The 21,982-nt window shown below is 45.0% G+C and overlaps 1 protein-coding gene across 5 annotated transcripts in view; it reads right to left on the bottom strand.

Moving 5' to 3' along the window:
* Positions 1-2,009: 2,009 nt before the first annotated feature.
* Positions 2,010-21,982, bottom strand: part of FBLN2 (fibulin 2) — a 107,347-nt gene continuing 87,374 nt past the window's right edge. For 4 of the 5 annotated variants that reach the window (XM_058845273.1, XM_058845272.1, XM_058845270.1 and 1 more), the window contains 10 exons: positions 20,623-20,763; positions 14,487-14,621; positions 13,236-13,373; positions 12,799-12,942; positions 9,101-9,229; positions 8,492-8,617; positions 7,764-7,880; positions 6,680-6,808; positions 4,382-4,505; positions 2,010-2,937 (listed from right to left, as the gene is read on the bottom strand). In XM_058845273.1, the coding sequence (XP_058701256.1) occupies positions 2,580-2,937; positions 4,382-4,505; positions 6,680-6,808; positions 7,764-7,880; positions 8,492-8,617; positions 9,101-9,229; positions 12,799-12,942; positions 13,236-13,373; positions 14,487-14,621; positions 20,623-20,763 (1,541 nt within the window). In that variant the 3' untranslated portion in view covers positions 2,010-2,579. The remainder of the gene's footprint in view (positions 2,938-4,381; positions 4,506-6,679; positions 6,809-7,763; positions 7,881-8,491; positions 8,618-9,100; positions 9,230-12,798; positions 12,943-13,235; positions 13,374-14,486; positions 14,622-20,622; positions 20,764-21,982) is intronic. The other variant, XM_058845274.1, reaches the window with a different exon arrangement.

The following is a 21,982-nucleotide window of genomic DNA, read 5'->3' as shown; positions in this document are numbered from 1 at the left end:
GACCTCCTGTGCACATGGACACACACACACAGGTCACCCAGCGAAATAAAGTGGAAGGACCATTCATGGAGATGGGGACTGGGCCTTTGGGAACTGGACCAGTTGACGGAGACCAAAATTCCAGTTCAAGGCTGCTGACACCAATGAAAGCATGTCCCCCCTGTGGCTAGGGCTGAGGCTGCTCAAGTTCAGCCACAGGCACTGCCCCAAGACAGAGCAAAGGGTGGAGGGCTGACTGCTCCTCTTGCCCTTGAACTGAAAGGGATGGATAAAAGGTAAAACCCTCCTCTGGTTAATCTGGAAGCAGAAGAGTATGAAATTACCTCCTGAAATCCTTCTCCTTGCTGTGACCAGTTGCACTGAGCAACCCTTTCCAACCTTTCCCAACTACAGATGAAGACTCCCTTCCTCCAAGCAGAGCATTTTCCTTCTAATAGTATGCAAAGCCTTTTCATCAATTACCTGTCTAGAAAATGAAGAGTTGATGCTGAACACTGCCAGATCCTTTATATGATTGACTGTGGCTGGTTTTAGTCAGCAAAAGGTCTCCCAGTAACAAATGACTTGTCCATTTGTTCTCTGACAAGAAGCACAGTTGAGGCCTGGGTATCATTGGTGCTCAATCAAATCCTAATGCTGATGGAAAACTCCAGGTTTTGGTGACTCCTGACGTGCCCCAGTGGGGCTTGGAGAAATGTGTCACCCCTGAACATGTGCAGGATGGATCTGGAAGGCCTGGAGCTATAAGATAGGAATTAACTGGAATGACAATTGCACAAACATGGGTTTCTCAGTTGGCACTTCCCTGTTACATGCTTACAAAACTGTTAACTATGGAAAAAAAAGATGGATGGAAGAAGATCTTTTACTAAATGGTTTTTATAGGAAAAAAAAAACAAAGAGAAGTTTGATGCATACAAGCTCACAGATAGTCTTTGTTTTACAGCTGGGGAACATAAATAATTTTTCCCTGCTAGTGGGATTTTATGATCTCAGATACAGAAAGATTTGCCCTTTATTTTAAGGACATCCAAATTAAAGAAGTGACTTGAAGTCGTAGAGACTGGCCTGGGGATACAGTGACTACAGAACATTAACTCTCACCATATAGGTGATGTTTACACGATTTTTAGATTAAGTTTTTACAACATAATAAAATTGTTGAATATGGCATAAAAATGTGTTAGATTTAATTTCTCCATTGCTTTTTGTGTACACATCGATCAAAGTAAGATCATCTGTAGAGAAGAACAGGTTATTGTTTTGCCAAGAAATGTTGGATGAGATGATCCTCGAGGTCCCATCCAACCTGGCATTCTAGGATTATTAAACTGCAGAGAAATAAACATCCACATCTTGTAACTATGTTTTCCCTTTAAAACATTTTGGAGAACAATTACAGCTGGAACAAAAGGGAACTCAAAAAATTGCAACACTGGAGCTTTTTGGGGAAGGAAAAAAAAAAAAGAAAACAGCCATAAAAAAGTTCTGATATCTGTTTCTAAATTCTAATAAATACTTTGATTATACTATGCCTTGGCAGATCTGGCCTCCAACTTTGGACTTCATACAGTTCCCTGAAGAACCAGAGGAAATGGAGCTCCAAACTTTGGTTGTGTTCTTTTCTAAATGGCAAAATATAGCCCACCAATTTCACTGGCATTTTTCTCTGCATCATTTAGCAACACCACTGGAGGCATTTTCCTGAAGCAGAGAAGCAACTCCCCTTTTTGTCTATTTAACATTGCAAGTTACTGCTCAGGGACATGCCCAAGCTTTAAAATAAGGAGCAGTAATTATTATTTCATTAATTTCATTTGGACATTCCTTTAAGAATTACAAAGCTTCAAATCTGCACTTACATATTATAGACTGAGGAACACCAACACCTTCAAAGACAACTACCAAAAATGAGTGTGAGCTTTTACCTTAAAGTGTAACATTCTGATGAGGCCTTGCAAATATTCAGCACATGAGCATTCCTACTAAAGCAAGACTCATACATAGGCTTTTTCAGTGGTGGAGTTTCCTTTTATTTATATATATTTTAAGGCAACATATTATGAAAGTTGGAAGGAGGAAAATAACCCGGAAGCAGGAGGTTGGGCCACCATCAGTGTCCACAGATGGCCTGGACTCTGTACCTCAGCACAGACACTCCAGTGAGGTCACTGGCCCAGCCAAACCAGAACTTTGTGTCAGAAAGAGAAATCATTCCATGTTTTTTCCCAGTACTCCCACGTGAACACCTTCCCTCTCTAGTGCAATACCCTGCAGAAGTGACTACACCTAAAAATAATTGCTAAGAAAAGGTTCCAGCACTTATCACAAGGTCTGTACTGCCTTTCTAACCCTTCCTTCATTTGTTGGCAAATGACGATGCACAGAATTGTATAAGAAAACAGAACATAAAAAGACAAAAATTAACTTAATTTACACAACCAATAAGAAAGTTTAAAGCAATAATAGAAAAATAATATATAAACGCTAGATACATGAAATGCCAGTTCAACAGTATTAAGCTTTGGTAGAACAGTTAAAGAGCATAGCACCAATAAAATCCAATGTCAGCACAGGCTTCAGTAGGCATGAGCTGTGATGAAAATGTAGATTTTAGCAAGAAAAGTAGTGTAGGTTCCCTGCCGCCAGAGTTTCATTTCCACATCCAACAGGAAGTCTTTGGGCTCCTTGACCTGGCGCTGCAGGTAGACGATGCCCGTGTAGGAGTTGAGCCTGCGGGTGCTGAAGAAGCCCTCCTCGTTGCCCTTGGTGATGGTGAGGACGATGTTGTCCCCAGCGTAGGCGGGCGAGGGCCCGATGCGGAAGATGTGGGCTGGCACCGCGATGTTGGTCTGGAAGTTGAGCTGGTAGTAGGTGATGCGCACCGGCGTGTTCTGGCACTCCAGGTAGTTGAAGCAGCTGATGCGTTCACACCTCCTGAGGAAAGAGGAGTGAGGCACCTTCAGTGGCCAGGGAACAGCAGGGGAAAACATAAAAACCTTGGGGCATTGCAAAGGATCGGATTGAAGCCTTTGGATTTTAGCTTTTATATTTTTCATGTATTTGTAATCTTGTCATTCTTTAGTGTATAACTATAAACTCCATATACAGTGTTAGTTACTGCTTTCCCATTTTGGTCAGACAGAACAATTCCTCTCTAGGCCTGGGAATCAAGGACAACTCACTGCCTCAGGCCCTGAAAAATGTAAACACAAGAGAGTTGGGGGCAGCAAACTTGGGGTAAATTACTTCATTACCCGAAGCTGCAATTAGAAGATTAACCCCCAATGTGCAAATGGACCAAACTTACAAAAGTATGAAAACTCATGACCATTGTCCATTTTGAGTGTAGCCCCTGGGGGAGAGGGGGTGGTTCATCTGCCCTAAATGTACCTGAAGGCCCTTCAATAAATAGGACTGCTTTTTATTCCCTTAATTTGCTCTGGCCTCTGTTTTTAGGCAGTCCCAAAAGGCATCAGGACAAACCACAGTACCAAATGTCAGTGTGTGATCAGCAGCTGTTCTTCTGCCCTCCCAGTGCCCATGAACATTTCTGGGTGTGTAATTGTCTGAGCAGTGCAGCCTGAGGCAGAGCTCAGGGCTGTGGGGAGCTGTGTGGGGAAGCTGCACAAGGAACAGCCAGAGTCAGGGTGCAGACAGCACAGAAGGGGAGCCAGGGGTTCATCCCTGACAGGGCTGGGGCAGTGCTCCCAGAAGATAACAATGAGACCCCTTGGAAAAGTACTTAAAACACAGGAGTGGGAAACCAACTCCTCAACTGGCAAAAAGCTGCTCAGTTCTGTAAGGCAGGAAAAGTATGTTTCAAGCCATAAGCTTTGGGTTCCCAAAGCACTGGCAGCCACCGAGGCAGGAAACAAGTAGGAAGACTTTGGGGCTCACGAGCCCCTGCTGCTGAGGAGCTGGGGATGTGCCATTCCCAGAACCCTGTGGCCTGGCAAACTCAGTATCCTGCTCCCCTTCAACACTCCCTGAGGATCTGCAATCTGAATATTAAACAGGGAGCCCCAAACCCACTGTAAAAGTGGAACACTGAGTAGCCTGGCTGCTCCTGCTCTGATACAAACAACACAGAAGATCATACTTTAAAACTTAATTATAAACAGAGCCACTTTAGAGCTGCAAGGAGAGCTGCAGGCTCTGATCTCTGCTGTTCCAGCAGCAGCTGAAAGGCAAACAGGGGCTCTAGGGCTTAGGAGAATGAAAGATAACCAGACACAAACTCTGCATGGAGAAGGTCTATGAGTTCCAGGTGCCAAAGCAGCCTCTCAGAGCTCTGAGCACCCACACTCACCCACAAACTAAGCACCATAGCACCAGAGGCACTGGGCTGGCTCTGGTGCTGCCCCAAGGCCAGACTCACATGTCAGACACCTTCCTGTAGTTGGAAGGACATTCGAAGGACAGGCAGCGGAAGCTGCCCTGGATGTTGTAGCAAGTCTCTGCAGCTGAACAGTTGTGGGTTCCTATTGCACACTCATCAATATCTAAGAAGAAACACAAGAAAAAGATGTTCTAAATTCAAAAGTAAGAATTAATTCCTAGTATTTTTCAGGAATAAACAAACCCCACCAATTAATTAACCCACACTAAAAGCCAACAGGATCTTCTCACTGACTTTTTGAGATTGGAGAAAGCCAGGCTGCGCCAAAAGAATGCATCTGTACGCAAAGGTAGCTCTGGCTTAAAGCAGAGCAACTACAATAAATCTGGAGTTAAAGCAAGAAAATGCAAAGTGGTCACTGCTGTCCTACAGGATCCAGGAGATGTTAACCATGGGAACCTAGAACAACACTTCAGAACAAGGCACACGGTTTCAAAAACCTAAATACAAATATCTCCCCATAATGAGATGTAATTACAGAACACATAATAAAGAGCACTTAAAGCTCAAAGACACTTTATGGCCCAGAGCGTAAACGTGGTTACCTAAATAACACATAGCCACAAGCCCTAGCCATGGGCCTGCCAATGCTGAAAACCAGATGCAGTGACAAGGATCCAGCCTGAGCAAAAAGCATTGGCAGAGCCCTTGCAATCACACTGTGTACTCCCAAACATCTAGACAATGCATGGAGGCTTTAAAATGAAATCAGTTCTAACAGAAAAGTCATGTGGACTGTGTAGGGCCCTGCAGCTCTGCCATTTGTCACACAGCAGAGACTCTTAGAGGGAAACTATAACCTTCCACTCCCTCCATTCTCCTGGGATGAGAACTGATCTCACACACTGAGCCAGCTGGTTCAAAAGTCTCGCAAAGGAAAGTCTACAATAAGAAATAGGAGAGAATCAAAGTCAAGTAAATCCCTTGCTGGTTCTCAGCAGTGCCCGTAGGTGAAAAGAAAATTTCTTCCACATTGCAATCATTGTCATGAATGCGCTCCCTGCACCACTTTGGCTGCGCTGCAAAATACCACAGGCAGTTTCTGCAAAAGTGATCCATATGTTGAGACAACTCATCTTTTGAAAAAAGGGTACAAGGAACATTCCACCAGTAACTCTTCAGAACTGGTCAGATGATGAGCAACTGGAGCCAGATCTTTAGCTGGGGGAAACCAAGATCATCTCCCTGCACTCAACAGAACCAACACCAACGCAGCCTTCCTAGGACCACATTTTCAGACACACCTCATCTTCCCAGACTTGTAACTACAGGCCTGCAGAGCTCCAAACAAGGGGATGTATCCAGGGGAGTTACAGCTGCAGTTTACTAAAGGTGAATTTTACATAAGAATTTAAGTGCATGTGGATATTACTGCAATCATACTTAAAAACACATTTAAAATATTTTAAAATGTTTTGAAAGGATTTTAATTGTCATTGCATCTGCTTCACTGCTCCTCAGTCAGGATTTAAGTATGCTCATGCTGCTCATGATTTACACAGAACAAATTCACTGCCATTAGCTCTCAGAATTCAAGCACAGGAGATACATAACCGAAGTTAGATGAAGGGCTCCTGAAAGAGCAAGGGCAGGAAATGCCTGGCAGTTGGTGTAAGGACTGCAGGAATGTGCAGAGTACTAAAGGTAATCAGATCCTCCATCAGGTCACATAGGCAGTGCATCCTTTGGAAAGAGGGGTTCAGCTCAGAACCATACAGCTGCATGCCAGATGAAAACCACCAGACTCCCAGAAGGCATCTCCACAATTCTAAAGAAAAGGCGTGTGTGAGGGGAGGGTACTTGTCATTCCACTAACATTTATTAATGCCAGCAGGATTAAGCTTAGGTGACACTGCTGGATGGCCAAATTCCAATTACAGATCCAGTATTTAATCTCCCAGTTTTCTGGAGGAGAAAACTGTAACTCATAAAGAAGGCACAGATTTCTACATCTGGCACCTCAAAAACTCCCTATCCTTGAGTGCTGTGCCACGGTGCACACACAGCTCATGTGAGTAATCAAGTGCCTCAGATTGAAGGATGAAGTGGGCTCCTTGGGAATTCATTTAAGCAATTAGCTCATGCTGACAGCTGAGTTGCCACAGCACTTTCCTCTAGCACAGGAAAACTGACTTTGCAGATACCAATGTTTGGCAACTTTGTCAAAGACTGACTTTTGAACAGTGACTGATACAAGACATGGAGACCTGACTGAGTAAATGTAATGGCTGAGCTCATTCCAAGGGTATGAATGAGCCAATCCTCAGGTGCTGTTACCTCTGCAGGTCCTGCCATTGGCTGCCATGGTGTAGCCCTGCTCGGGACAGGCGCACTGGTAGCTGCCGGGGACGTTGACACAGCGGAAGGTGCAGAGGATGCCAGCGCTCTGCGTGCACTCATCAATGTCTGTGGGAAGAACACAGTCACATCCCCAGCAAACAAAACAAAACAAACAAAACACAGATCTGCAAAGGGAGGCAGCAGGACACCAGGAGACTCTCACCTGACACGTTTATAATATATTGCTAAAGGTGAGTGCAACCATGGAGGTCTGGCATTGCTCTGGTGCTTTCTGAAATACTGAACACAAGTCTGCTCCCAGAAACACTGGCTACAAATAGTATACATTCATGGGAAGGAATAATGAGGGTGGGGTACATCTGAGTTTGAAACACTCTGTCTGGTGTCTCTGTAATTGAGAGAATCATAGAATCACAGACTGGTTTAGGTCAGAAGGAAGCTTAAAACTCATTCCACCCCCTGCCATGGGCAGGGACACCTTCCATGAGACCAGGCTGAACCTGGCTTTGAACACTCCAGGGATGAGGAATCTCCCTGGGCAACCTGTGCCTCACTACCCTTTCAGTAATGAATTTTTCTAGGATTTCTTGCCAGGCTTCCCTGTGCTAGGAAGGGTGTTGGCTTCTTCACCATTCTTAAACAGAGACTCTCGAGTGTGTCAGTGCAGGTAACTTCAGCTGAAGAGGCAAAACCCTTCCTTTCTCCATTCTGATCACTCTGCTCCTCATTCACCATGAGCAGCAGTCAGAGCAAACCTTCACTCAGCAGTGAATTCATTGATGCAATACAGGAGTATCTTCCCACCTTATTTCTTCTGTCATAAGCTCTGGCCCCATGAAACCATTACAATCACCTCCCTGGCTGTGCGGTCCCACAGGTATGCTCCACTCACTCAACTGCACTGTCCAGTAGCTGAGTAACCTTTTGAAGCCTCTGTGGCAGCTGTACCTCACAACCATCCTCTGCCTCACCTGCAGCATCAGGAGCTGCTGAGGGCCAGAGAGCTCTTCCAGCTACAGAGAACAAACACACACCCTGACCTGGTGAGGTAGCACCTTACCTTTACAGGAATGCCCATCTTCTGCCAGCTGGAAGCCTTGCCTGCAGTAACACTGGTATGAACCATAAACGTTGGCACACTCCTGGGTGCAGGGACTGTTATCACATTCATTCACATCTGCATCCAAAAACAAACCCACAGAGATGGCCACAGTGCTTCAGCACATTGTCTTCCACCTTTTCCAGCCCCTGAAAACCTCTACCTTCCCATCAGAGTGACTAAGGAAGGTCTAATTGGTCCCTATTTTTTCTGCCCCCTAGGCAGAATGCCAAGAAGCCTCAGCATGTCTGTTACACCTGAATTTCATTTCTCCATATGCCAGTGGAAACACACACATATGCAGACATTTGTTTCAGACTTTATAGGTTTCAGTTCACTAAAATACGTAATTGTTGCCATAAGAAAATCATGGAAAACTCAAAAATTTTCCATTCAATTAAAAATCTTTTTTTGTAAGTTTTGTCACTACCAAGCTTTATCAAAATTTGGTTTTCTGTTTTAACTTTGTTCTGTTCTCCTTTTCTGTCATCTGAAAGAAAAACAAAAAGTACATGGGGAAAGGAAGAAAGAGGAGAAACTTTTTGACACTCATCTGACAATTCCAGTGCTTGACTGTCTGCAAATTTGAGCACACAAAGGTTACTGTTATTATATTTCACCTCAATGCCTTCTCTAAAGTCCCCTAATTCCCACAGCAATTTTCTCTTCCTGGAGAAGAAGGCCGGTACCTTCACAGTGTTTGCCATCGTAGGAGAGGCGGAAGCCGGAGGAGCAGGTGCAGTGGTAGGAGCCCGGGGTGTTCTCACACGTGTGCTGGCACAGGCGCCCAGGGTAACTCCAGCACTCGTTTATGTCTGCCAGCACAACAAGCAAATGCACAATCAGCTGAGAGACACGAGCAAACGAGGTGCAGGAGGATATTTTTTAAAGTGTCAGAGATTGATTTGCAGAGTGTGAAGTGCTGCAACCTCGGGTTTGGGGCTGACTGACTCTGAGCTCCAACTGATGCATGGGAGGGACAGAAGACAAAGCCCTGTGTCATGGCTCTTGGGAGGAAAGTGGTGAAACCTTCAGACAGACAAATTCCCACAGCAGCAGAAGCATAACCCACAGGGAAGTCCTCTGCAGATGGCCTTGAGTGATAACCTGCAGTCAGACCAAGCCAGGGGCGCCTGGTCCCACATCCCAGCTGGGAGTGACAGAGCTCTGGATGTGCTGCACAGCCCAGCTCTGGAGGTGATCCCACTGCACTGCAGAACTGCAGTGGTGCTGAACACTGCCTTGGGACCCAGGGCTCAGTCAGTGTGCGCTCCCAGCCCCTCCCATGCCCCACATACCGATGCAGCTGCGACTGAAGGCGTCGTACTGATAGCCCATCTTGCAGTCACAGCGATAGCCCCCAGGCAGGTTGTGGCACAGCTGCCCCTCTCCACACCGGTGCACCCCAGTCTGGCACTCGTCCACATCTGCAGAGCCAGACAGGGCAAGCTGCTTCAGTACAGTTTGCTCAGAACCAGTGTTTACAAAGAGCCACAAAAAGGTCCACTGAACAGCACTGAACAGGGTAAGAAACTGGACAGGAAAATATCACCAGCTTCTCCCTCTGTGCTCTTCTCAGAAGCAGTTGAGTGAAACTTGGGAAAAGCAGGGAATTATCTTCAAAGTGAAAATGGTAACTGGACTTGCAACAGGGCTCTCCCAGTATATTTTGCATTTCAGTGTAAGCACACTTTAATTCTTATCAAACCATGACATTTAAAACCCCTCATTCTGATGTTCTGCCATTCCATGAGTCACACCATGCCATTTAAAGCAAAACAAGAACCAGTCAGAAATTCTGCTTATCCCGTCAATTAAAGCAACTGCTATTTTCATCTCCACTTGCCCTCTCAGTCTGCTCCTGCTGTCTACCTTTTGCTCTTTTCCAATGTTGATCTTTTTTCTTTTCTCAATCAGCTCCCATTTTGATATTCCCCACAGCCTCTCATCCAAAATCCAATACCAACAAATTAGTTGCTTCTCCACTCACACACATCATTTCCAATCTCATTTAAACATCCTCAGAGGAAGATGAGAGTTTTCAATACAGGCTGATTTACAAGACTTGCAACATGACTAAATAGCTCATCAGCATCTAACAAATCCCTCTTACCATCTGTGACAAGAAGCATAAAAAAGTCTGATTAACCCTCAGAACTGTGTATTTCATCAAGTATTCCAAGCTCTGCCACTTCCTAAAACAACGGGTCCTGCTTTTTCTCCTATTGTTCACATCTTCAACTACTTTTACAACCCAAATCCCTGTTCATGTAATAATCATTAGGATGGATCTCCAAGGCTTCAAATTCACCATACTGCACTATTTGAAATCATGAATTTGATCACTAAATCATTTCAGAGGGCAGTTCTTCATCAATCAACAGCCTTGGAGAGGCTGCACCCTGCAGGCACCAGGGTCAGGGATGGCAGGGAATGCCCCTCACTACACAGGAATTCCTGACAAGAACTGAGATTTCTGCTGGAACACTGAGTCCTCATTTTCTTTTAACCAGGGGTCTCTAAAACCAAGGGAGACTCTAATGCAGATAACAATTTGTAAAGTAGTAACTTTATTCGTAATGAATTTGTGTGTGCAACCATTTTGTTAGTTTCTCCAAGGTTCTGTATTCCACTGCATTCAGACTTTAATTAGTTCTAGGGCATTACACCACCAGAACTATGCCATATTTCACACTTACAGCAGTTTTCAGCTAAATCTAAGAGGCAGCTTTTAATAACTCATTTGCTAAATCAGAAAATCGGAACATTTTAAAGACAGATGAATTCTCTAAACAGTGGAGATGACCCTAAAAGTGTTGTTCTGCTGAGGAAACACGTGCAGATGATGTTTTTACTACTGTGAATAAATCTGATTCAGGAATCTAATTAGCTATTGTAGTGTCTCAAAGACACTAGTCTTTATCACAGAGAGAGGAAATTAGGACCATATGCTTTTCTTCTATCTTCTCTGTGCTCTCTGCCTACTTAAAAAAAGCCATTCAAAAAACACCAAACAACACAGACCAGCAGAGTGCACACAGCAAAGACAGAGAAATCACTAATCAACATCAATTATGTTTTCCCAAAATCAAGCTAGAGAAGCCTTCTTATGCCTGCTCCTGAACAGCCTTGTCATTGGTGTCAAGCAGAGACAGAGGGCCATCAGAATCACAATCCATTGCGTCACCTCACTGTGCTCTAGAGCGGAGATGCTGGAGGATTAATGGCAATTTCCTTCTCACTCATGGATTTACACACTGTCACCTTCTTTTAGGAACAACTCGGGTGAAAAACTGGATTCTTTCTGTACCATCCATTTGAAATTTAGTCACGCAACTTGCCCCAGCCATTACAGAATCACAGAATCATTAAGGCTGGAAAAGGCCTCGGAGATCACCAAGTCCAGCTGCTGATCCAGCACCACCACGTTCACCACTAAGCCACAAGTGCCACACCCACACATTTTCTGACCGCGTCCAGGGATGGGGACTGCACTCCTGCCCTCATTTGCAGGGCACACAGAGCAAAGGCTGCTGGCACTGCAGCCAGGACAGCTGTGCTGCTCAGGGCTGAGTCCTGCCTTGTGGGGAAAATGGCATTCAGGGAGACTCTGGCATGGTGATCACCCTAAAAACAACCTCAGTGTCACCACACTCCAGGTGGTGCAACCATGCCCAGCCCAGGTGACGTGGCTGAGAAAGGACTGATCAAAAGCAGCTGCAGAACTGTGTCTGCACACAACTCAGAGAGACAGGATTTTGAAGCTTCTTTTTGTAAGAACTGAAATATCTCAGGCTGTAACAGGAGAGCTAAGAACACAGCCCTGCTTTGCCCTGAACTTACGAAACTCAGTATTTGAAAGCTTTTTCAATTTCACAGTCGCACACATGAACTGTTCCTTCCAAATCTGCTACTTCCAAATCTTCTCTACCTTTCCCCTGGCCATGCATGGTCTGGACAGTCCTGGGAGTAAAACCATGAGGAGAGGTAGAGAATAATGAAGAGGAAAAAGACGAATGCAGAAAATATCTGTGGAAATGGGGCCTAGCTGTACCACTGGTGTGCACTACAAGTTGCTAACCATGACCAAACTAATGGCTCTCAACACAGTTCCCACCCACCTACAGCACTATAAAGCACATTTTCCTCAAGTGTCATCCTTCCTCTATTCCGGGGTAAGGTAAGTAATGATCACTGGGGTATCACCACTAAGCAAAACGCTGCTTTGTCATTTCTTTGTTTCCCCTGCTGTCATTTTAAAATTTCCTATCTCATGTAACTTGGAACACAGGGAATTGGAGAACACCCATCCAGCCTTGCCTTGGGCACCAGGGACTGAGCTTCCTAGCCCTTGTCACCTCACGTGCGCATTTACAGTCAAATGCTAACAAGTGCTGGATTCTGCTATTCTGAGTCAGTAACTCCCTAAATATCACTGGAACAAATACAAATCAGGATCAAGCTGTGTGCCAGCCTATGCGAATATTTCATATACTCATTCTCCTCAGAATTCTTTTCACACAGTGAGAAGTTATCCTAAACTCTCACAAGTGGATGTAATGGGGAACATCATGCATAGAACATCCCTACAAAGAACATCCACTTGGTGCTACTCTTTTGAGTCCCCAAACCCAGCATTCCTCGTTTGCTGCAGATCTGTTCACTTCCAGGGTGGTACTACAAAAACCACCGAGGAATTGTGGTCTTGAATGACACGATGAGTTTCAAACGTAACTAAAGCACATTCCCTCCAGAGTGGAAGCCAGTGAATCCCATCTGCAGCCAAAACCAGTTGCTGAGCATACCAAGAGAAACTCCATGGAGCAATGAGAAATCAGGATCCCACAGCACAAACAAATCCCAGAGCTGCAGGGACAGCAAATTCCCATTCCTCAAACACATTTGGGAATCAGGAGGTAATTCCAAACATCTCTTTAGAAGTTAAATAGATTTTTTCCCCTGAGAGAGACCCCATCCAGCCCCACCCTGCCCTCACCGACGCAGCGTGTGCCCTCCTCATTGGAGTGATACCCTCTGCTGCAGCTCAGCATGTTCCTCTGGCATGTGTAGGACCCCACGGTGTTGATGCAGTTGAATCCTGGCTTACAGGGCTCAGGGAGAGATGTGCATTCATTGATATCTGGTGAAGAAAATGAATAGAGCAGTGAGAGATGCTATTTAACCCTTCTGGTCTATTTTCTTCCAACTGTCACTTATTTTTCTTCAATTTCTTGTGCTACAAAGATAAAGCTGATGAAGGGAATAGTTCCATATTCGACATGCAAATATTCGCATCTTTAAATGGACATCAGTGTTGACATTCAGTTCACAGCAGTGTTTGAGGAAAACTCCACATCCAAGGGGTCAATGCACAGCTCCTGAGAGGCCCAGGAGCTGCAGCACAGGGCACAGACCCGTGCTGCTCACACTTACCCACACAGTTCCCCTCAGGGTCTTGCAGGAACCCATCCATGCAGCGCTGCTTTGACTCGCAGTAGAATGACCCCTCTGTGTTCTGACAAACAAAGTTCACTTTGCAGCTGTGAGTTCCTCTCTCGCACTCATCGATGTCTGTTCATCACACCAAAACACCAAACTGGGGTTAGTTCAGCTCTACCTTTCAGTAGCCTTCATGGCCAGGTAACCTCCAGAAAGGAAATTAGGAGGTATTATTTCAACAGACACGTGTTACCAATGGAAAGCCTGAGAGTTAAGTGTGTGTGCTCTTGGACATCACTTCAGGATTTGTCAGCTCCTGCAGCAAATTTGATTCAGGTCCTTACTGCCTCATTTACAGCATCTCTTACAACCCACAAATACCAAAATATCTGCAGTTTTTTACTACTACTGTAAAACAATTTGTAAATATTAGAATCCTCTAGCACCTGATTTCAAGACTAGAGGGTAAAGTAGATTAGTAATAAATGTTAGAAAGGCTCCAGAATCAGACAACAGAACAAGACATTCACAAAATAGCCTCTTCAAGTAAACCAAGCTTTATTTATGACAGCTGTTTATAAAGGGAGATTTCTGATAATATCTATTTTATAACTTTATGTTCCATGTCAAAAGCTAAGTTCTTTCCTTAGGCATCTCTTACTCCAGCTATCAGGGAACTGCAAAACTCGTAAGTAACTGAGTTTTGCCATGAAGGCAGGGCATGTGTGTCCCTGCACACTCCTGTGCTGCTGTGAGCATTGATGTTCCCTTCTTTGTTAGACACCTACAGAGGCCAGGACAGGGGGGATGAAGAATAACTTCATAACCCTGTGACCATTCCAAATGATTACATGTAAATGTAAAATGCAAATAAATGCTGAAAGAGATGCTGAACAGGAAGGATGGGACTATCAGCCCCGTGATCCATTCAGGCTGGGAATTTTCACTGGAATCGCCAGCAAACAGCATCAGCTGAGCCAGGCAGAGGAGCTAAGGGGGATTCCTCCATCAGGGAGATGGCAAATCCTAATTCAGAAGGTTTCATCCATGCTCTAAGTAATTTATAGTTATGCCTGGAAACCATTTCAAATGAGTGAATCTGCAGGAGGAGTCTGAAAAGCCCAACACTTCCATGATGAGCAGCCTTTTTTAGCTGCAGCGCTGGCATCACAGAGCAGCAACACCAAAATGCTGTGCAATCCCTTCCCTTCCCTCTGTGTAAGAGCTGAAGAACACTTTCCTTACCCACACACTCCCCGTCCTTCAGCTCATGGCCGGGCTGGCAGCTCAGCTCCTGCAGACAGCGGAAGGAGCCCATGGTGTTGACACAGTGCTCTTTCCTCTGGCAGGTGTGTCTCTCTGTCACACACTCATTGATGTCTGTGAGAAAGAGGGAACAAATCAGTGCCACAGTGTGCCAGGGCATCTCCCTGTTCCTGCTCTTTTGGAAGGAGCAGAAAGCTCAAATGAAAGACAGCCAATACAGGTACAGTGCTCTGATGGAAGATGTTTTTAGTCCAGGGCCTTTGGTTAGCACGGAGTGACTGAAGAGACACAAATCACAGGGGTGTTTCCTCCTCCTCCCCTTTTCCCAAATGCCATGGGGATGGTTCAGGCACCGGGGACAGGATGGACAGAACTCAGGAAAGGAAGGGTGGGCAGAGGATTGATGATCAGCCAGTGGTGAAGGGATGGGAACTCCTGGACAAGTGAATGAGAAAGGGATTAATGCCCAATGCTCCTCACCAGACTTCCACAGCCCAGGCCACTGAGCAGTCCTGCTGCCTCAGGCCAGGCTGACAGGGGATGCTGGGGTGGAACTGCTCCAGGGATGGGAGCTCAGGCTGCCTGCTGAGCTGGATCATGCTGGTACCTGTTCCCTAAGAAATGCATCTTCGGACTGGATATGCAGGAACTCACGGAGAGGAACCCTGATGGCCCAATCAGGTCTGTAAATTTGTATTTCGAGCTTTAAAGAGATTTGATTTCAGCAGGTGGAGTAGTGGAAAGGTTCTTTTTTAAAAATCACTTCAACACAAGATTGCAGAGGGGGACAATTACGGAATGGAATATGAAACACCTTTAAAATGATACGTTTTGATAGGCTTGGATGAAATTATCTCAGATTCAGCTTTTGCTTATGTTAATAATGAAAGCTAGAACAGCCTGATGAGCAAATACTTTGAAGCAACAAAAAGAGACAGAGACTGAGAAATTTTCTTGCCAACCTCTACAAAACCTCACACATTCCCAGTTCTATATAAAGCTAAGAATTGCTAGAGCTAACAAAAGCCAAATGTGACCAGAACCATTACCAGTCCTCTGGCTGCTCTGTGCATGAAGCTGTTTTCATACTACACAATAAAGCAAGTATTGTTTAAATCAGATTTTCATTTTGGCTGTAGAACCTCATTCTCAGATAAGTACATCAGATGCATGACTTCCCCTGTGGAGCACGAAAACAGGAAAAGCAATTTGAGAAGATTTTTGTCTCTAAAAACATGTCAGCTGGTTTTCTAGCAAAGAAATGAGGAGGAGCACCAAAAAACTTCAGTTCCTGGTGGGCTTGGATAACTGCTGATGTGCACTGAGTTTTGCAAGACCTGCATTAGATTGGTTACATTTCACTTCTCACTTATTCCTATTTTCCTTTTTTTTTTTTTTCTCTCTGCCATTGCTACTCTCCACATGCTTGGTCGATCCAAAGCAAGGTCCTGGCCATCACCTGGATCTCTTTCTACTGTCCCACACAAAGTCTGAGCTCCTCCACCGAGGAGCAGGTCCTTGCCTGGCCCAAAGTTTCTACAGGGTTATCTCCCCCTAATGCCCATGCACCTTCCCACCTTCCCAGTTTCTATTCATTAGAGTGAGGTGTTGGGGAGGGTGAAACAGGGAAACCTTATGATTGTGATTGTTTGGCAGAAGATTCTGAAAATATGAAGGCTAGAACTGAAGTAGAAATTAAAGTCTGCTTTGAGTCATGAAGCTGAATACTGGTTACTATATAACCAAAGAACAATAGCCTAGCTAGCTAAAGGAGAATCCGGGCTGATAAAACAATGTCCTTCTGCTGATAGAAAGTCCAAAGGTCAAGAAGCAAGGAAAGAACTTGTAAAGCTTTTAGAGTTTAAAATGCAACACTGTATGTTAATATGGGGATGCTCAGAGGCTGTATGTAAATTCTTTAGTAGGTGTATCTTGTAGTGATTGGTTACTGGGAATTAGAATATTCACTATAGAAAAAGATGTATTGTATTGTAACAAGACCTTCACTCTCTTAGCTCTCACCTCTGAGCTCTCACCTCTTACCCCTTTACCCCTCTCTCAGCTCTCAGCTCTCCTAACTCCTACCCCTCTCTTACTTCTTATCCCTCTCCCTGCTCCTGCCCCTCTCTAGTTTTCCCTGCTTTCTAACCTCTTTTCTCCCTCTTTCACTGAACTCTCCCCCCTGCCCCCAGGACCACGTGTTCGCCGAGGCTGGTGGCGGACACAGGTCTCTCCCTCTCTTTACCCTTATAATAAACTGCTTATACCTGAACAGCTTGACCCTGGAGAAGTCTCTCACCATGAGCGAGCATTTTTTATAGACACCAATAGTGAGGAACATTTTCACAAGTGATCCTGTGGGGGTAGCAAAACCCCTTCACATGCTGGGAGATGAATACAAGATGTTGTGGTAAATCCCTCTTGCCTACTTAAACTTAATTCTTTAATAATTTTGATTTTTTTAAAAAAATTTTATTTTAGAGAAAACCAGCAATGGATGGCCACTTAACAGCACCCAAAGCACTGCAAGACTTTCTGCTGGCTGTACCACAGATCTGAGATTATCTATTCTTGCAAACCCCAAAAAGACCTGTCACATAAACACACTGACAGCATCACACTGCAGCTCATGAGCGTGAGTCAGTCCAGCACCACATCTAAAGAGAAAGCATGTTTGTCTGAAATATGAACCAAAGAGGGTAGGAGGCATTCCATGTGATCAGCAGGTGGAATATTAAGTAACAGGCATAAATAAAGGCTGTGATGTCAGAGGGGAAAAAAATCTAATACGATTTCATGTTTTGTCTCTATTTTTGATTCAATTTTCAAAACTGAGTACTTGCAAAAATATGGAGAACTGACTGGAAAGCATTTGGGGAAGTTAAAATGATGGAAACGGCAGATTAGAATGCAGAATTCTTACTTTCAATGGAAGTTTTGTGCATGTGAGACACTGACAGGCTCTAAAGCCTGACTGTGAGCTGGGCTGAGCTGCAAGGCTTAAACTCTGAGCCATGGCCTTGCAAAGCTCTGCTCTGCCTGTCCAGAGTCAGGACGTGAATCTCTGGCTGCGCTATCAGGCCAGCTGACAGCCCACCACAATCCTGTGGACAGTTTATCATGCAAACATGCCCGGTTTTGTTCATTTTTCTAAACAAATTCCTAAATTTGCCGCAGAATCCGGAGTGCCCATAGCCAGTCTCCCTCCAGTCCTGGAGGCCAGCTCCACAAGTCAGTAAGATGCTTGACAGAGCACTAGGAATAAATAACAGGAGTTATGTTTTCAATCTCAAACACAGTTAATTCCAACACTGGACCAGCTATGGTATTCATCCAACCCAATTAAGGCTGTGAGAGAAGGTAAGATGATATTTACTTTAAAAAACTGGAAAAAGAGGAAAAATAACTCAGTCCTATACTTTAAACAAGTCACACAGTTAATTTTTGAGGAATCTACTCAGTCTGTGTGTGTGTGGCAGCAACATTCCTCACTTTATGGCAGCAAAACCCAGAATGAAATGCAATCATGTAATAACTCTTTTTTTCCCCAGATCTGTTGCTGCAAACAGCAACACACACACCATTCCTGAGCACATTTCTGCACCCAAGAGCTGGCACTTCTGCCATCAACATTTTACCTAGTGCAATTTATTTCAATATGCACTTTGACATCAAAAACTCATTTTGATGCGCCTTCTATTAAAAAAGTGAAATGTAGATTTTTCTTGTGCTGCATCTGCAGTTTCTCGTTATTTTTTTCTCTTGAAATCGCCTCAGCTCTGTTTGTTTTATGGGACACATCTGTGCAATGCAGGCACTTTGTAAATTTGCGACCACCCACCCTGTGGCTCCAGGAATAAAGAGCCCATGTCCTGCTCCCTGTCAGGAGGGAAACTGAGGTGGGAGTAGCAAAGACAGGAGGAGATCTGTCAGTGTGCAGTGGGTGGTGCGAATGACTTAGCCTGAAAGTCACCAGAAAAGCAATGCCCAGCCTGGCTCTTATCTCTGGAGAACATGGAGCTTCCAATTCAAAGACATTTCAGTATCTGCTCCCAAAGACACACAGAGGCGCTGTGTGAGAGCTGTTTGAACAGCTGGTGACTCCTCTCTGTGCATGGCTGGCTTTTGGGAATCCTGGGTTTCTGCTCCTGAATGCACCTGGAATTATAATCCCTCTACCTCTCACTAAAGGAAAAGATTGTTCCTCCAATCCCTAAAATAGGCAAAGGGTAACATTGCTAAACCAACAAGAATTTGCAAACTAATTACCAAAGGCTTTCTCCTGGTGTTTGGGACAGCTCAAGGTGGAGAACAAAAGCTGTTAGGCTGGAAAAGGATACCCCAGGAGAACTAGGCAGTGAGCAAAACACAAACCACAGTATGCCTGTGGCTTTCCCCTTGGACTACAAAAGTAGGAAAGAATGTTAAACACGGCAAATGTTCTCCTGGCACAACACATGGAGCAGAGCTGGATGGGAGCAGGGAGCACACAAAAAAAGGGACAAGAATTTCCAAAGTTTTTTAGGTTATTTAAAAGGATACCTGTAAAAACTGCTCTGCATTAGAGGAACACAGAGGTTTGGTGTTTAGTGAGGGAGAAGGGTTTCACAGATCAGAGTTGTGTCTTTGCTTCCATGAGCAGTGCCTGAGGTTTATCTGGTATCAGTCATAATAAAACTGCAAACTGTTCTAATGTCCTGGGACAGAGGGAGAACATGAATCAAAGGAAGTACATGGCACATGCCACAGCAGCTCCTGCCAAAGCTGCAAACACACAGGCACTGGTTTAGTTTCAGAACACTCCTGGGAGACGTGAAAAAGGACATCCCTCCTGCAGAGTCTAGGGAAAACATCAGGGTGTTCAGTGGCAAGAGTCAGGAGCAGAGTTTGAGGAGGGGCCATTCCTGGAGCTGCCAGGCTCCCATGCAGGAGTGTGGGGCCTGCAGCAGGCTCTGGGCACACCTTGGGCACCTCCAGCACCAGCCTCAGCTCAGGCTGAGCTGTCTCATAAAGGCCTCCTTCCTTTCAGTGCTGTACTGTCAGCCATTTCATTGAAACCAAATAATTCCATTAGTTTTCCATTCTTACCAGTACCTCTGATTTCAAAATAAATAATAATAACAACTAAGAAATAAAAAGCCATGTCAACAATTTAAGGAACACCCAAAAAGTGATAAATCACAGTTTTTCTCTGGATTCTGACACTGTAGATGCCACTGCTCATGCCCAAATGCTACACAGTTCTTATTAATCAGATGGGATCATTGAGCTTTAAAGACAGGAACAAAACCAAAGGTGTGGTGGTCAGAAAAACAGTGTTATAAAGATAGAGAGGAGGACAGGGGTGGAAGAAGGCACTGCATTCACACAGGACATTATAGTCATGGGCACTGATGCCTTCATGGATGACTGGAGGTCTCCAGGTACTCCATTTGTCCAGGCAACACTGCTGCTGCCTCCTAACCCAGCCTCTAGAAAAGTACCCAAAAAAGAAACTACTCCACATAAGCTGAGGCCCTGGCTGCTGGAAGCAAATTAAATCCTCATAAATACACTTGTAAAAATGGATTGGTTTCTTACATGAAGTTTAAAAGCAGGGATGATCCAGCAGAATTATGACACATCCTTGATTTTTACACAAAGAAATTCATGCCAGAATCAACAAAGAACTCATGTGAATTTTAAAATGCCCTCCCTTTGGAATGTATCATTTCCAGTGCCCGCACTCACGCAGATTCTTGAGCTGCATTTCTGTAGTTTTGTTTGGTGGTGTCTGGAACTTGGCAGCGTTGAACTGTGCAGAGAGATCAGCTGCTCTGATCCTTTAGCTCAGTTTGCAGCCATCAGAGCCGCTGTGCTCATCACACCCGCAGGCTCAGGGCTTCTGCGCAAGGCTACCTGCATCCTGAGAATGTATGGCTGGGGGAAAAGCCAAACAGCACACAACTCATGAGGTGAAGGGCTGAGCAAATGGTGCACATGTGTTTGTACTGACTGGCTCTGAGGTGTCAGATGCAGGGATGGCCAGAGAGCCTGGAGCACGCATGGTGTGGAGGTGTTGCAGAGCATGGAGAGCTGTGATGCTGTGGTGAACTGCATGTGCCTCTCGTCTTACCAACACATTTCCTATGCCTGTTGAGAATAAAGCCCTCTGCACACATCCCACTGTGGCTGACACAGGAGAATGATCCCAGTGTGTTCTCACATAATTGTCCGCTGGAACAAGCTTGAGCACCTGTGAGGCACTCATCCAAATCTACAGCAGCACAGGGCAGCCAAAAGGGAAAAACAGAACTCCATTAGAACAGTTCCTGAAATGAAACAACATTTCTTTCACGCCGGGGATACCGAGATGAAGTGTGCTGGAGCTCCCACATCAGCACCAGGCTGTAATACATGCATTGTTACACTGAAAACAGGGCTGGAATAAACCCTCAGAAATCATTCAGTCCATGCTCACACTCCTGTACTTTTACCATTCCAGAAAGAAATATCCTTAAAAACAGGCAGCCATTCACACAGAGACACTGCACACTCCTTGAAGGAAACCTGTTCCAGCGCACCACCACCCTCACCATCAGATCCTGACTCAACAGAGATTATAAATGTCCCTTGCCAACATTTAAAGTCACTGCTTCCACTGAAAAATACAAATTTTTTCATTTCCTGTAGGAAAATGATTGCCTTGAAATGCCCCTTTTGATTCTGACATTAATTAATCAAATTAGCTTCCACCACACTTGAGTAAGCAGCGTACTGTGAATATTTCATCTGGTGATATTAAAATCCCATTTTCTTCACAGACTGTCTGGAATTTCATGAAAATGATTTGTTATTCAATAACATCTAAGATTAAGAGTGATGTGGATCATTTGTGAACAATTCTGAGCATTGGGAGCTCCTGTTTGCATTTCACTGTCACTGCTCCCTTAGAGATCTGTAATTAAGGCATGTCACAGGGCATTGCTTCTGATCCCCAAACCCTCCCTGGGCAAACATATCCCTTGTCACCACTCAAGAACGTCCATTTAAAATTTCTGTAATGGGAATGGTGCTGATGAAGCTTTGGAATTCACCACTCATCACTGGGCAGGCCAGAGCTCCAGCAGCAAGAGGAACACCTGGAGCTGACCCAGACCCCATGGCACATCGTGCCTCAGCTGTGAAGCCTCCCTGAGGTTCAGGTTTCCAAGGCAAGAGGAAGTAGAAGCAAACAGAGCAGATGCCAGGGCAGAGCTGTGCTCTGAGGGTGCCCCAGGACAGCAAAGGTGCCTGTGTCCTGTTTGCTGCTCCGGTTCCCAGTGAGACTGCTGTGTGTCCACAGCTGTGCACACAGAGCCTGAGGAGGAACCTGAGTGGGAAGAGAAACCAGGAGGACTGAAAAAAAGCCTGCAATGTCAGAGTTAAAAAGCACCAGCCTAGGCTTGCCTCCACCTCGCCAGGTAACAGCCATGCTGTGCTTCAGGAGGTATCTG

Source organism: Poecile atricapillus, chromosome 9 (genome assembly GCF_030490865.1).
Source record: "Poecile atricapillus isolate bPoeAtr1 chromosome 9, bPoeAtr1.hap1, whole genome shotgun sequence".
NCBI lineage: Eukaryota > Metazoa > Chordata > Aves > Passeriformes > Paridae > Poecile > Poecile atricapillus.
Note: the sequence above shows the minus strand (reverse complement) of the source record. Positions and strands in the feature narration are given on the sequence as shown.